The sequence below is a fragment of the Lycium barbarum genome, chromosome 6, assembly GCF_019175385.1.
Source record: "Lycium barbarum isolate Lr01 chromosome 6, ASM1917538v2, whole genome shotgun sequence".
NCBI lineage: Eukaryota > Viridiplantae > Streptophyta > Magnoliopsida > Solanales > Solanaceae > Lycium > Lycium barbarum.
In genome coordinates, this window is record NC_083342.1 from 109,320,834 (window position 1) to 109,338,464 (window position 17,631).

General features: G+C 31.7%; 2 protein-coding genes across 2 annotated transcripts; one reads left to right on the forward strand and one right to left on the reverse strand.

Moving 5' to 3' along the window:
• The first annotated feature begins 8,488 nt into the window (after positions 1 to 8,488).
• Positions 8,489 to 12,773, forward strand: LOC132645394 (uncharacterized membrane protein At1g16860-like). Its single transcript, XM_060362359.1, has 4 exons — positions 8,489 to 8,845; positions 9,595 to 9,750; positions 12,033 to 12,244; positions 12,354 to 12,773. The coding sequence occupies exons 1-4, from the start codon at positions 8,537 to 8,539 to the stop codon at positions 12,514 to 12,516; spliced, it is 840 nt and encodes a 279-aa protein (XP_060218342.1). The 5' UTR covers positions 8,489 to 8,536; the 3' UTR covers positions 12,517 to 12,773.
• Positions 12,774 to 14,124: 1,351 nt separating this feature from the next.
• LOC132645395 (ubiquitin-ribosomal protein eL40 fusion protein) lies at positions 14,125 to 16,325 on the reverse strand. The gene is made up of 5 exons (XM_060362360.1): positions 16,167 to 16,325; positions 16,001 to 16,087; positions 15,524 to 15,626; positions 14,434 to 14,500; positions 14,125 to 14,348 (listed from the first exon to the last, which is right to left on the reverse strand). The coding sequence occupies exons 1-5, from the start codon at positions 16,267 to 16,269 to the stop codon at positions 14,322 to 14,324; spliced, it is 387 nt and encodes a 128-aa protein (XP_060218343.1). The 5' UTR covers positions 16,270 to 16,325; the 3' UTR covers positions 14,125 to 14,321.
• Positions 16,326 to 17,631: the final 1,306 nt, after the last annotated feature.

Genomic DNA, 17,631 nt, shown 5'->3' on the forward strand with positions numbered 1-17,631 from the left:
TAAATGTGATCATGTAATCCAAATATTACAGTTATTAAAAATATTGGTAGTGTTTATAACATATAATAAAGAAACTATTTTAGACAACATAAAATTACAATTTAGAAGAAAATGTGACATTATTTGAATTACAAGTATAACGTGCATGAAGTATCATATTTAATAGTCTTTGATTATTTAAGCACTTGAATATATTAACCGTACTACAAAAGAGAACAAAACTTACATGAATTTCAGAGGGGTGGGGGGGGGGGGTGACGTGACTTTTGAAAATTCTACAGGAATAATTTGTTTCAATATTCCACTTAATATTTGACCTATTTGCTCTTCAAATTAGTTGCAAGGTGGCTTCTATTTTTGAACTTTTATGTTAAACAGTAGTTTTTATAATCTACTATTTATTTAAATTTTATTTTTCATTTGTATGCACAAGCATAGATTTAAAGGGAAATTTCAGAAATGTACAATTCACTGACTTACATTGCAAAAATATAGCTCAAAACCTATATTGTAAAAATATAACCCAAAAACACTTTTATACAATGTATACACTTATATACTTTTCAGGTACATTATGTATATAGGTGTATGAAAGTGTATAATGTGTAGATATATTTCCTAAAGATATAATTATACTTTATACACGAAAATACACACTTATACACAATCATACAATATTGTATAAGTGGGTATAAACATAGAGCTGAACTGGTTTTAATAAGAATTGCACTTTTTACATAAGACAGATACATTATGTATATAGGTGTATAAAAATATATAATAGTGTATAAGAGGTGTGTATACAAGTGTATACACACCTCTTATACACTATTATACAATATTATACACTGTTATATAGAAAAGCGGAGGCGTTGAAATCTCGACGGCTAATGAGTAACATCTCGGAGACACCGAAAGCGGTGGCGCTACAAGCTAGGATTCCGACGTTGTGTCTCTTTGCTTATGTACAAGCACAAAGCTCTCTAATTTCTTCTCATTTTCCATCTCTATCGCCGGAAAACACTAACAAGTGAGGTGGTTGTTGCCCGTCGCCACCGTTGTGCGGTTGAATTGGGAAGTTTTTTTACGGCGGCAGGGGTTTTCTCGGGAAGTGAATTGGGTTGATGGAGGATCCTGGAGCAAATCTGATAATTTAATGGACGGAGAGAGAGAGAGAGAGAGAGAGAGAGAGAGAGAGAGAGAGAGAGAGAGAGAGAGAGAGAGAGAGAGAGAGAGAGAGAGAGAGAGAGAAGTGGGTCATTTTTTGTAAGATTTAAAAAGGTAGGCCAATTTTAATAGCATTGTTACCCTAATTAACATATAGTGTAGATTATTCCTAGATTTAATGCATCTTTTCAAACCATTATATCAACTATAGTAATAAATGAGTGATGTTCTTAAAAACATTAATTAATGCAAAAACGTGACGCTTCTTATAGATTCTAGGTAAAAATGTTAAATGGAGAAAATTAATAAAAATACTTAGGAAAAAAATGTACAACGGAGTGTTGGGGGTGTGGGTGTGTGTGTGTGTGGGGGGGGGGGGGGGTGTTGTAGATATAGATGAGGTTATTTATCTTTTTAAATTGATTTTAAGAATATAATAAAATAATTAAACAATACACAAAATATTATTTATAAATTTGAAAAATTGAATAGTTGTAAACAATAGAATAAAAATTCAAAAATTAAAATTGACGAGTAAGAAAAATTATATTAATAAAGAGAACATTGGGTAAGTATATTAAGCCAATTGATAAGCTAATACAAACTCATATTAATAATTTTAAATAGTGAACAATGTAATAATGAATTATATATAAAGCATAAAAATGATTTGATAATTATACAATTCATTGTCTTTAGTTTCATGTAGGTTTGGTTATTGGTAGTGTGTGTGTGGGGTTGGGGGGGAGGGGTGTTGCATACGTTTTATTGAGAACTAATATAATCATTGAACTTTTTTAAGGCATTATGATTCAATATTCTCAAACAAGACATATCAAATCGTGATATAATTAGGAATAAAAATTTTAATATTGTCCGCACATCACGCGGGTACGAATACTAGTATGTATAAAATAGGAGAGGTGCAAGTAACGCGGTTAAACCAATTGACAAGCTAATAACAAGCCGCTTGGCAATTTTAAGACAAAACAAAAAATAATTAGGACAAATCAATTTGAAAGATAAATATTTTAATTCAAAAATAAAGATAACAACCAAAAACACTAATTTTGAAATGAAAGATAAAAGTTTTGAATTTGAGCGGAAGATATCATTATAAAACTGAAAGGTAGAAACTAACAACCCAAAATTCAAAATGAATCCCTAAGTCAAATTAAATTTAACACTCAAATTCAATTCAAAAATCATAAAATGGAACGGCCATAAAATAGTCAACAAAAGTATGGTATATACTACACAATACACACTCACGAAGATGGAACGACCATTCACATAATAATAATAAAATAATAGAAAAATAGTAGTAGTAGTACTACTAATATACGACTAATAATAATATTAATTTATGAATTTGAATTGAAAGACACAATTTTTTTATTTTTTTTTATTTAGGAGCCGTTTGGACATGAGATGAAATCATGAGATGAAATCGTGAGATGAAATCATGTTTGGACATGCAATTTGGATTTCTCAAGTTGCAATTTTTTTTATAAACATAAAACCCCCACAAGTTATGAAAACCATCAAAATTTTCCCAATTCTTATACAATCTTACCAAATGAGTAAATCATAATTCATAATAAAATTAATACGCTACTAGATGATCTTTCTAAAAAATACAACATCAATTGATCAAACTTTAGTTCAATAAAAAAGAAAATTTAACATGAATAGTAATGTAACTACTCTTTAATATAATCCTCCCACATGGTACGACTCTTCACGTCGAGCATGCATTTCTCGGTTGGTAAACATGATCGGTAAATATATCTACCAACTTATGAATCTTTTTTTACAAAATATAAACGTATGGGTCAAATTTTACATTTATATTGTTTGAAATCATGATTTCAAATCCCAAATCATACCTTTTTGGATGATTTGGGATTTCATCTCATGAGATAAAATCAGAGATGAAATCGCATGTCCAAACACCTACTTAGATTGAAAGATAAATATCTTTTCAAATTAATCAATGACTATTCTTCACAAGGATAATACCATTTTAACATGGAAAGATAAGAACCAAAAAAGTATGCTTTAATAATTATTATCGGTTCCAAAATTTCGGTAAGTCTCAATTATCTATTTGAGTAAGTAGATTTTTATATATTTCAAAAAAGAAAGAAGGAATCCTAATATGCAGGAACTTTGTAACTAACTTTGAGATTAAGATTACTATTAAAACGGTGAGAGTCCCAAATTATAATATAAGATGGAGAAACTTGATATTAGAATCCTATTCAAATGTAAATTGTTTTTTATTTAACAAACTGATATGATTTTCGAATTTGAATTAAAATGAAAATTTGGCCTCTTATATATACCCATGCAATGGCATAAATCGATGTAGACTTTTTTTACCATCTTTTTATTGTTGATCATTATCTTTAGGGAAAAAAACATAACTAGGCAATAGTTATAAAATAATTTCATGATGATAGCATCATTAGTTAGTTTTCATTTCATAGCAAGTAAATATTAACTTCTCAAAAAGAATCCCTAGAATTAAGCCTGAGGATTAGTCCCAAAAGAAATTGTTCCTATTTTTTTGGACAAATTATTTATCTTTCATAACTAAAACAATCACTCAATTTTTTTTTTCCGTTCTTTCCTTTCCTAAGATGTATTGTGCATATAAAATAAAACTGCCCAACCTTTGTGTATATATCTAATAAAATAAAACTGCCCAACATTTGTGTATATATCTAATTATATATATATATATATATATTACAAAATATACTTGGTATTTTTGTAAATATATACTTAAACCATAAATATATATGGTATCTTCACAAGAAATAGATTTATACCATAAATATACATGGTAGTTTTTCAACTGAAAAATATTTTTTCATGTAACATATTTATCTCATAAATATGTATGATATTTTCAGTATAATAAAGATATAAATATATGTAACATATATATATATATATATATATATACACACACAGAGAATATAATAAAGATATACCTGGTATAATAAAGACATACATGGTATGATAATATAATATCTTTGAAATATATTAAAGGTATATTTTTTTAAAAAAATTGTCCAACATTTTATGTGTGTATGTCTAATTATAATTACATTATAATAAAGATATACATGGTATAATAAAAGACATACATGGTATAATAAATATAACCAAACTGAAAACATGGATAACTAGTGGTAAACAAATTTCTTCATTACTGGAAAGGAATATGTACATTTTAAAAAAAAAACTTCAACCATTAAGAAGACTTAGTGGGTATTTATTTAGTAATAATACAATAAGGAATATGTACATATTAATTAGAATGTAAACTAATTTCTTAGTTAGTGAGAAAAATGATGATGAAAGAGGAATGATATGTATTAATTAGGATGTAAATTCCTTAGTTACTAAGATGATGAGAGATTACGAACAGATTTATAAGGATTGAAACAAATCCCTTGATTTATGGAAATTCTATCACAATACGTATGGCTAGCAATATATATGAAGCTGCTATTTTTGAAAGAAAAAATGAGTAATGTGACTTTTGAAAATATTTATAAAATACTAACTCTGAACGTAAATTTCTCTTATCTTTATTCCTGATATAGATATTTTTTTGCCAAATATAACTTTGATTTTCTTCATTAATTTCAGGCTTTTATAAATATTGATTTTTACATAAATGGCGATGATCATTGCTTTGAACATATTAGTAACAACGAAAGGTAAGAATATGGTTCAACTTTTGGAAATTGTTTATGGTCAATTTGGTTATTAGAATTAATGAATAGGAACAATAAGAATTTTACTTATCTATAAAGTTAATAATAGGAATCATTTTTATTATTTGGTGTGATATGTTTAATGATCTTTGAGTAAGAAATAAAAGTAGGACAACAGTCCTCTTTTGGCATTAGTCTGGGCATCAACATGGTTTTTTTTTTTTTTTTTTAATCTAATTCAGTTTTTTTTTTTTCGGTTATGAATTCAAAAATATCCACGTTGTTCTATATATTTTTTACAATCATTGTGATCAGAACTTGACACTTAATAAATTTACACTGATTTACATAAAACATGTACATATATGTGAAGAGAGAGTTGTATGCTAAATGAAAGAAAAATAAGATTAATGAAGAGACTAATCAATATCTATTGACAAGAGGGGTTGATCAAGTGGTAAGCACCCTCCACCTTCAACCTCAAGGTTGTGGGTTCAAGTCACCAAGGAAGCAAAAATGTGGGAGATCCTACGGAGGGTAAAAAAAATAATCAATATTAATTAGTTAATTTTTAGTTTCGACAATAGATGACTTTATTTGATGTGACTATTATGCATTAGTAATAGCATAGACATCAAGAATTTTGAGACTTGATATTTAACAAGTTTCTTTTAATTTTATTTTTCCCTTATTTTTATATTTTATATATTAATTGAACATTTACCCAATTTAAAATAAGTGAGACAGGATCAAAAACATCAAGAGGAGATGTGAACTTCTACTGTGATGGACAAGATTTGATGTCTTTCCAATTGATCATACCAACGGATGCAAATATGGAGTATAACAATTTTTTTGAAACAGAAATCATGGATAAATATCTAGGTTTGCTTCCTTCAGCTATTTAAATTGTTACTTTTTAATTTTAGGAACAATAAATAAAGTTGAAAATCAATGGATTGTAAATAAATGCAGTTACTGTAGTCATATGTAGAAGATATTTGATAGGACAAGCCAATTTGATTTTGTGAGACGATGAGAGTTACCCTCTCTCCGTTAGTTGTTCATTTACTTCTCAATCGTTAGATTTAACAGTATTAATTTATAACAAATAATTATATATAAAACAATATAACATTGAAGGAGTATTCTATTGAGATATGGGTGCGATGTCTCTCTCTCTGTTGGGGGTGCGAGTGGGTGGGTGGAGTTAATATATTGTTTAAAATTGGGTAAAGTGTTTAATTTTTAAAGCAAAATTGAAGGGGGTGAGATGATTTTCACCCATAAAAATTTTGATTTAATTTTGTGCAATAAGTCAAAAAAAAAAATATTATTAAAGGAGTCAAAGAAATATCATAGAGATTTTGTTTATGATGTACATTACATTAAACAATAAGATGACAATTGAAATTTTGTTAAATATATTAGATTTAAACAAGTCATATCATAATTTGTCATACTTACTTTTTTTATATTTTCTGCGCATCGCGCGGATATGAATACTAGTAAGAAATAAAAAAAAACACGTTGGCATATACGTTAGTAGTGACTAGTGAGAGCATCAAGACTGATGACATTTTTGAACGTATAATATAATCTCTTTGATTCTATGGTTTCACCTTGATATATTGAGAGGGAAAGCTAATCTTATATTGACTATTATTGCATTATACTTTTTTAAGAATTTTAAGAGTAGTTGATGGAATTTAAAAATGCTAACGTTATTACTATACTGTATCCTTCTGCTGTAATTTAGGACTAAAATTTGTTGATGGCATTGAACGTAAATATATAAATATGCTTATTAAAGATAGTGCTTAATTTACTCATAGAAAATTTTCAATTCAGATTTTAAACCGAATTGAAAAAGAAAAGAAAAACATTAAAAAAGCGATATTCAGTGACCTATTGGGTTTATTTTATTTTGTTACAAATACAATGTTTTCAAAAGTTATTTTTGCCTACCAATTCTCTAAGAAGTTTTAATTTTGTTAAAGTTATACGGTATTTCAATTCACTCAAACTCAATATTCCTCTTTGCACGACCATAAATATTCGTATCTAATCAACTAATTGTACTGCAATCAATAAATTGCTAATTTGTATTAAAACGGGCATTATGAACTTGATCCACTTTCTTCACAAAACCATTTCTTCTTGTTATGTCTAATTTTATTAGGAAAAAAGTGTATATTACTCAATGTTATTGTTAGAAGTGTACATGGACCAGGTTGATTCGGGTTTTATAAATATCAAATCAAACCAATTGTCTCGGATTTTTATATCTATAAATTAAACCAAACCAATAATAGTTGTGTTTTTCAACCTCGGGATTTTCAGGTTTTTTTCTGGAAAAGTCTTCATACAAGACATATAAATTTTACTTCAAATATTTCTTTAATCCTAATAAGATACAACTAGATAATTAAGGTGGTTCTTGCGAAAATAACACATAATGTGAGATGGGTGATGGCATTGTATTAAAATATTCAATAAAAAAGATATTAAAATCGGTTAAAATAAATATTGCTAATTAATAAGTCATAAAGAAAATGATCATAATCCAAAAACACTAAGTCATGCTAAAATAAGTACGGCTAATAAGTATTAATTCATGGCAAAGCAAAAAATACTATTAAGCAATGTATTTGCACTCTCTAAACCAATTATGCAAAATTAAAGAATACATATCCAACATTATTGTCATTTCTAGTGTTAGAATTGAATTTCTTTTGTTAGCATTAGTGTTGAATTGATTTTGGTTTGGACTTTACGTGAGACGTACTAACATCTATGGGCTATAAAACCTATTAACATTCAAATTAAGTCAAAACTTGAAATAATATGTTAAAATACAAAACCAATGAAAATATTTATAAATTACATTACATATTTTAAAAAAATTGAATACATGTAATGTCGGGTTGGTTTGGTTCAGTTTGACATTTTTTAGCTAAAACCAAACCAAACCAAACTAATAGTGGTCGGGTTTTTTTATTTCAAAACCAAACCACTAATCATTTTTTTTTCTCGATTTGACTAGAATTATCGATTTAATGCGGTTTGCCGATTTTCTTTCTATACCCCTAGTTATTGTGATATGTAAAGAGTAAGAAAGATGAACTACTTTAACATCATTGTACATGGTTATATGGTAATAGGAGGAGCAAGAGTAAGCTTATTAGAATATTTTTATTCCGTCCCCTTTTATGCAAAAGAAATTATAACTACGAGTGCTAAAATACAGTAATATTTATAAAATTGTACCTAAACTGTTCTCCTTTTTTTTTTTTTTTTTTTTTTTGTAATAAAATTCACATGCTTGAAAATTAGGTAAAAAATATTATAAGTCGATATAGTTACTAATCAAAAGGTTAAAAAGATATGAGAATATTTTAAGAATAATAAAAAGGATTTATTTAACTCTCCAAATATAATATTGTCAAACAGCTTGAATTTCATAAGAAATAATCCATGAGAATTGAGATACTTTAACCCAAAGGTAAGACTAGAAAGTGACAAGAAAGAAGAAAATGACAGTTGAACCCCTCCACTGCTTATCACCTTTTTTTGAACCAATTTTCCAATTCCTTCACAGTACATTACCAAAATAGCAAAGAAAGAGGAGAGGGATGAACCAAAACACCCTCTCCCATTCAAATGTTGCTCAAAGCTTCAAACTTCCTCTTCCCTCACTTGCTTTATACATAGTTTTCTTCCTTTTCTTGTTTGGTCTAGCTGTCTCTCTTTTCATCCTTGTTGTGGTTCACAACCCAATTTTCTTCCTTTCTTTGCTCTTCCTTTTTGGTGTCATTGCTGCATTTCTAGTGTGGAACTCTCTATCTTTCCGCAATAACAGAACCGTTCTCCATTACCTTCATTCTTTACCTGATTCTGACCTCACTGTTGCCCGCCATGGCCAGCTTGTCAAGATTACTGGGGTAAGAATAAACTTCCTTTATACCCATTTTTCAATCTGGGGGTTTTCTTTTTTATGTTTCTTGGCATTTTCTGTAGTCTATGTGTTTTTCATTTGAAGGGTGTTGTTCTTTTTCTTGGTATAATTGTTTCTTGTATTGGGCAATGACTAATGGTAATAAAGCTTTCAACTTTCTACATAGTTGTCATAATGGGTATGCGTGAGCTCTGCTGGTTGCTAAATTAGGAATTCCCTCACTAGTTCTTGCAATACTTATTTGTTTATTGGAGTTTTACTTGTTGAAAATGTTAAGTAACTTCTACTCTGTATAATGCCAGGAAAGATTGATATTTTAATCCATACTATTAGTGTGCATTGACTTCCTTGTGATGCCTAACTTAACGTGAAGTGTTGGGTGCTAAAAATATCTATAGAGAAAAAGAATTCACTTGCATTTAAATTATTTTGTTCTCTTGTTAGGGTGATTTCTTGTGTTGAGCTTATTAGTATAAGCGTAATTAGACTTGTAGGCTACTGGAAAGTAAGATGAAAATCAGGCACACAGATTTACTATGTGAATTATTGCATATGTGCCTCAAAGAACATTACTATCGTTTATTTAGTCTATATATTCATGAGCTTGCTGCCCCTATAGAAATATAACATATTTATGAGCTTCTTGTGTTTTAGCTTGATTTTCCCCACAATTCCTTTCCCTTCCCATTTTTGACCTTAGCGGGTGCATGCCTTGTTGCTCTTTGATGATTTCAGCATGTCTCTTGTGGGAATGTCTCTTTGGAGTCTTCGTATGAGAAGGTTGGACGATGTGTTTATACATCAACCTTGTTGTTTGAATGTGGACAACTTGGCTTGAAGACTGTGGATGTAAAAGAATCATGCTTTGGATGGAGACTTGCTTATTCTGAGGTATGCAATACTGATTACATGCGAACCTTTTTCTAATTAACGTTTTGATACCATTCTGATGAGTAAGATCTCAGCTGTTTATTTCTTCGGCTTTGCTTCTTGGCCTCAATTGGAAAACATGTTTTGTTGCTTTCAATTTAGTGTTTTGGTTATAAAGAAAGAGAGTTTCACCCTTCACTTCCATTATATTTCCTTGCTAGAAATCATCCTTTCAAATGTAGGAATGTCAGTTGTCTATTTGATTTTAAATAGTAGAAAAAGTATTTGGTGAACGCACCATCATGAGGAAACTTGAATGTTCAGGTGCCACAAGCTACGGTAAGACCACATGAACTAAAATGGTGAATTAAGGTCAACCCCCATTTGTTAATTTATAGAGACACCAGGAAGAAATATCTAGTTAGAGACATGAACATAGAAGTATCTCCACAAACTAACTTCTTTAAAATCTCGCCAGATTCAAACATATACTAAAAACTATGAGGAAGAACAAAGAAACAGAGGTTTGCATCCTTAGTAGCTTAGAAGCACGAACAAGTTTCTATCAACAGTGCCTAATCCGAAGAGCACAATAATAAATTTCAGCAGGCAATATTGTCCAAGTTCGAACAATAATGTCGAGGGTGTTGACTACTGCGTAAAAGTTGCTCATTTTTTATCTTCCAATTAAGGCATATGAGGTAAAAAAGTAGGTGATTAACACTCGAACCACTAAATGGCGACTTGACTGATCCCAAGTTGTTTCATTTCCTCTGGTCTCTCGCCTTCTCCTCATCAAACCCACATAACACCTAAGAACTTTTCATGACAATCTTCAGTCTCCCATTCTCTTCAAGGTTAGTCCCCTTTCTCTCATAGGATTCTCCCCACTTTCTATGAACATAACCATCCCAATTCCAATTTGTTGCACGTCCTGTCGATACTTCATATTTTACTTATCAAGGTCAAGAAATCTCTTTCTAAAGAGCAGCTGAAATCGGGCTATTGATAGTTTCACCGTGTGTTTACTGCAAGTTTTTTCTGGCAGTAGATGAGATTTATACGTCTCTTGTCAAGGATGGGAAATTCTAAAAAAAAATATATATATATTAGTCAAGAGAACTGTTGTTTTCAAAATGGATTTCTAAGGTTTTGTCGGTTAAGATTATACCTACCAACAAGTTTCTTTTGTAGCAAAGTACAGGTTGAACATGGAATTCATAAGGGAAAGTAGGATCATGCATGTAACCCTTGTGAGGATTGAAAAGATGAGACGTTTTCTGGATCAATATTAGTGCAAATATTTCTGGAATCCAGATTGGAAGACGGAGTCACTAACATATACCTAGAGCAAACACAATCTAGATTAAATTTTGTGGACTACGGAGCTCACCATGTTATGCATGATAGGATTATGCTGCATGGTAGTACTACATACATACATATATATATATATATATACATATATATATATATAGCATGATGATATATGGTAGTAATGTATAATTGTAGTGAAAATTTAGGTCAATGAATTTGTAAAGCTAGCATTATGTGAAATCTTGAATATTTCACTTGTTTTCGGGCCAAAACAAGTATTAGATGTAAGGTAGATCCAGTTAAACCTGGAAATGTTATTATTTGTATGAAACTTAAAGCTAGATCAGTAGAGTTGATGCAAGGTAATTCTACCTATCTGTCTAAGACTTGGCAGTCAGGTGCCTTTGCTAGTGGGGGATAGCAGGCATCCGGTGAATTAGTCTAGTTGTGCACTAGCTGATATGGAAACCATTACATATACAGACATATGTGTGTGTGTGTGTGTGTGTATCTTCCATTCAAGTTTAAGGATCCACTCTTAGGTCGCCAGTAACCCAAGTGGCCTATTTTACACTTTGCATGTTTCATTACACGACATCATGAAGTATGTGAGGAACTATTCGAGGAAGTGCTGAAGGCAGGTTAAAGGGTTCTAGCCCTGCCAGAAGGAGAAGAGTAGGAGCAAGATTGAAAGAGATCGAATGATCACTTTTTCTTTATCAGCAAGTGCGAACTGAAATATTTAAAATAACCCTTTTACCAGCATGCATGTCTCAATCACAGTTTCTATTTGATCAATGCTATGATGTATGTCAATGTCTCCAACTTGGAAATATTGTCCCCTTTGTATGGAGATTAGCTATAGTTGATCGACAATAGAGATGCCGGCCACAGCAGTAAAAAGCATCCTAATCTTGTAGTGTAAGTTTGTGCCTTCATTTGGCTTCACCACAGAGTAAATTAACATAATAAGTTTCTCCTGGCAGAGGTTCTCAACTGACTTCTACATTACTGACGAGACCTCTGGTATTAGAGCTTTGGTCAAAGCTGGACCTGACTCCAGAGTTATTCCACTGATAACAGAGAGCAGACTCGTTACAACAACCAAAAACTGTAATGTTTTGGCTTTCCATTTGAGAAAATGGTTAAGGGACAGGAACCTTTCATCTGAAGCTCGTTTACTACATCTCGAAGAAGGGTATCATATGCTTCTGCCTTATCTTTTCTCTATCTGCTATTTTCTCCCTTTTGTTGCTAGACATGTATTTGGAAAGCTAATAGCTTGATATTCTTCGGATTTTTGGCAGATACATTAAGGAAGGCAGCTCGCTTAGTGTATTTGGTATTTTGCAAAGGAGCAATGATGTCATGGTGGTTACTCCGCCACAGGAGCTCATTTCTACCGGCTGTCTATGGAAAAAGTTGCTTCTTCCTGTTGATGTTGATGGACTGATCCTTGCAATCCCATAGTGCGCAAATTTTGCAACCAACTCTAACTTAGAAACATAACAGCAATGAAGGTGACAAACCTTTGCAAAGAAAGAAATAATGCTGCATCACATTTTGGTTGTTTGCATTCGCATGTACAGCAGCTTGCCTAAAGAAAGGCAGGCTTATTTTTGGTTCAGAAATTCAGGAGTCAGTACTACTGTTATTTTGAGATACACGTGAATTATCTTGTATAGACCTAGGCTTGAGTTAACAGTGCAAGGTTTTTCTCTTTGTTCTTGCAACGTTTAAACTGGTACAAGCTACACTAGGTAAAATATTAACCTCCAGTGCAAACAGTTTATGTAAACTTTCAAATCCCATGGCACGGTCAAAGGGAAGTTCGGGAGCCATTCTGCAGCAAGTGTGAAAAACGAAGCAATAATTCATTAGGGTCGGCCTAATCTTCGCCTAGACGCCTAGCCCTCTTTATCTTGGGTTTGGCTTTGTCCTTGCAACCAGGCCTAAGGCTTTGCTCTAGTTCCAAAGATCTCAAATGGTGAGAGCCTTTTTTTTTTTTTTAAAATTGTTTTTATTACATGAGGGTTGGGGAAGGGGATTACAATATGGGAATTCGAACCCTCACCAACAAGATGAGAGTTCAGGTAGCCAACCAACTGAGCTATTAGATCCCTATGAATAGTGAGAGCCTAGAATGAAGGCACAACATATATATTCATATTTTAAAAAGAATTCGTTTTTCTTACTAACATAAATTAGAAAACTGCTGTACTAAACGAAGAATTAGTTCAGTATGATATTGAAAAGCTAAAAGCTGGTAGACTTGAGCTCCAGTTGAAACATAAGAGCTTAGAGCCTGTTTGGGTTGACTTATTTTAGGTGTTTTTAAGCCAAAAACAACTTTTAAGCACTGTTGTAATGTTTGGATAAAATAAAAAAAATACTTTTAAGCACTTCTTTTTAAGCTAAAATGACAAAAATAAGTTAAAAGTCATAAGCTAGAATTCCTAACTTATGACTTTTAGCTTATAAGTCAAAAATCATAAGCCCATCCAAACAAGCTCTTAGTGTGCAACCACCCTGATGATAACCAACTTATTTGGAGACTTGACCCAAGATACAAGTAGAAGCCTTCATAATTTTAAAACATTAACTTCAGAGTACACAAAACTGGTATGACTTTCAGACTTGAAAATGCAAAAGGGTCATTGGCAAATTTGAGAAACAGTTAAAACAAGCATTGATTTCAAATTTGAAAGTCTTATCCAAGTAAATTAGTGAAGAGAACTGATCATTCCATTCAACTTTCTGGAATAAACGTTATACTAAAACCTCAAATCATCGATTAAGTACCCACTATTAGCCTGTGCTTCCAATTCAAACATTAGTTCCGGCAATTAAGTGGCATGTCAGCAACGCAACAGCATACCCCAGTATGAACAAAGCTTGTCAGCAAAGCATTAATGGCATGTCAACAAAGCATCGACAGAAAAATTGCAGTATTAACGGACCACAAAAGGATATTAGAGTGAAAAATGCCGTATTAGCGGACCACAAAAGGATATTAGAGTGAAAAATGCCGTATTAGCAGACCACATAAGGATATTAGAGTCAAAAGTGTAGGCTTGCTTTTCAGGAAGAGCATATATTAATCTTCATCAAAACGTGAGCGCACAGGAATATCTCATCCAAGAAATGTGATGTTTAAGACATGCCAGTCTATCCATTACAAGTAGATTGAAACAAGACAAAAGACTGTAAGACCGCGGACTGCTAGTACAACTGCACACAGCACACGGCTGATCTAGTTAAACAAGACATCACGCCTACTTGATCTTCTTCTTTGGCCTCAGCTGCATAGCAAAAAACATTCATGAGTGCCTAATCAAAATTAGCAGGGAATGCAGGTAAGAGCAACAAATTACATAGTTCACCGACCTGGTTGCTGTGCCCGCATTTCTTCTTCCTGCAGTTGACAGCACGAGGATGCAAGCGAGCATAACACCTAAAACAAGTTGCAAGGTGTCAGGATTAAGTAATGTCCAAGGTTTTATCATGAGCCAAATCAACAAAAGCTGTACCATAAGATAGAACTCTAAGAGGGGAAAGGAAAGTTTTAGCCTCAAAAGTATGTAGGTGACACAGGGCTATACCATAGTCGAGTAATTGACAGAAAGATCCACACAATTTATCTAACCAAGGCCACTATTAAGTAGAAATAATAACTCTGAATCTTGAGAAGAATTCTGTTAAAGAGACGCTACACTATCTTAAACAACTAATTGGTTGAAGTGAATACACAACTGATGATGCAGGTCAAGGGATGTCGTAAATATTAATCCTTCAAATGTTATTATACTCAGAACAAACTCATATAAAAGTCAAAAGTAGAAATAATCAACAAATAAGTCCTAAAGCAGAAAACTTCTTAGTTAGTTGTCTATCTTTTCACTTGAATAGCACAAAAATACAATTCACTTGAACAGCACAAAAGAACTTCTTGGTCTGTATCATGTGTAATTAAGATTCTCCATTTATGGATAAATGCGACTTACCATGATTTTTCAAAAATATTATCTAGTCGCAAGTGACCAAACCAATACTAAGATTTAGAAAAGCATGCAGAAAAAAAAAACAGAATTTATTCATAGAGAATCGAGCTTCTTTGAGCTTTAGCAGGGAACTATCCTTAAAATTCTTACTAGAAACTGTACCTTATAGTTGCATCATAACTCAGCTCAACTGATATGAACATTAAAATAGCATAATAAAAAATAAAGTCCAAATGGGGATTAAAACAATTGTGTTGAATATGAAGAAAAAATAACATTTTGAGTTTCAAAGGCAATAAATAACTTTTAAACATTTTCACAGTTAGAGGTATCACGTAATCATATGATGTTCAACAAGAAGCAAGACCATACATAGAAGGTCACTATCAAACTAGCATACATGCATGCACCGTAGAAGACATCAAAGTTACATCTTACAATACGACCAAAATAGAAAGAAAAAAGAAAAAGCTTACTTGCGGCAAATCATCTTATCCTGGTTGTACTTCCTTGCCAAAGCCATCAGAGAAGGCTCAATAATCCCTCCACGAAGCCTCAAAACCAAATGCAAAGTTGACTCTACAAAATTAACCCTAACTCATCAGTAAATTCACAAAACAAATACTCCTTTAACTATACACTTCCAACAGCTTCTTTGGATGGTTGTTACCTATCGTATTTTTAGTTTAAATACAATGTTTGTTACTTAAATTTCATTGTATCGTATAATGACGAAAGTCCCACTTTGGTATGATCGAGTGGTTTCCTTATTTTTTCTTCACATTTTGTCTTTTTTTTATTATCTAATAGTCCTATTTTATCTTTTGCCTCTACCATGTACCCTACTTTTCAACGATGGGAAACTATACAATCTATCCAAAAGTTGTATTCATCACAACAATACTACAATATAACAACCATTGAAAGAAAGTGTTAAGAGTTAGTATAATTACCTTTCTGGATGTTATAATCAGCAAGAGTACGTCCATCTTCAAGCTGCTTTCCAGCGAAAATCAACCTCTGCTGGTCCGGTGGAATACCTGAAACATGAAAACTAATTCTGATACAAAAAAGAAGAAAGAGAATACAAACAACTTAATGATTATTTAACACAAGTACCTTCCTTGTCTTGAATCTTAGCTTTGACATTGTCAATGGTATCGCTCGATTCAACCTCCAAAGTGATCGTCTTCCCTGTTAGGGTTTTCACGAAGATCTGCATTTCAGCGGCTCTCTCTCTCTCTCTATCTCTCTTCTCTCTTTTCCCCTCTATATGTACTAGGGTTTTGCAGTTCTCCCGTCTTAAGCCCAACACTAACGACTATGGCCCAATTGAAATGGGTCATTTGCACTTTTATCCCATCTTGTGCTCATCTTTAAATTTTGTGCCCCAGAAACAAATACTTAACTTTTTCGCGGAACATGAGTTTATATTTTAACATTACAATATTTCACAAGTTATGATGGGGTCATGTCTCGCTAGGCATAAGTTCGATCTTGAACGGTAGACCAATCCATTTGAAGGACCAAAAATTAAAGTTCAGCCCATTTAAACGACCAACCCTGCAATTCCTTCAAATAGAAGTCCTAATTTTTGCACTTCTCCGACTAAAAAGAATAACTTTGTTTCGGTTTATAGATTTACATATTCAATTTTTGCAGCATATTTTGAGAACTATAGATTTATTAAATATTTGAAATTTATATTCGAAAACTAAATGAAAAGTGTTATATATCACAGGATTTTATATTTAAAACTTCAGAAAAGAATTGTTATGAAATTTTTAATTATCCAAATAGTAATCATGTCATTCTTCTTGGAATTATTAAATATGAATAAATTTTGTTTCCAACTATGAATACTTCACTATTAACAAAAAAATATTTGACAATTTTGTTAGTCCCTGTATATTACACTCCGGTAAGTGACCTTGAAATTAAGGACTTGTTGAGTGTAGCGGACGCTTATTAGAGAAACACAGTGCTAATCTTGTTATATACATTTTTACCTCATCAAATAAAGCTCTGAGTGAAAATGTATGAGGCGTTATATTTTAGAAAGATAAAACCTGTTGACGGTTTACAAATGGAAAGTGATCTTCAGGAAATTTGATACTCCCTCCGGCCACTTTGATTTGTACATTTTACTAAAAATAGATGTCCATTTTTACTTATTCAATTTGAAAAATCAAGACACAATTGATCACTTAGTTCCTAATTTACCCTTATGGTTAACTAATAACCATTTTCGATAATATTGTATTTATTATATTCAAAGGGTGATATAATTGTTTACCTCGAATTTAGGTAATCAATTGAATTTGTAAGTGAGATATAGGATATGTGGATAAACTTTAATCTATTTTGGGTGTATGTGGAATGTATATATGGATATATGCGTTAATAACTTGAATAATAAGTTGCTATGGATGATTAAGTTATTAGTATTAGAATAGATCTAAAGACAACAATATTTCACTGATTCAGACCAAAGACTGGAATGATATTTTGATATATATTGTCTATTACAATGCTCTAGATCTCAAAAAGCTAACCCTTAAAAGTAGGGAAATGCCCCATATTT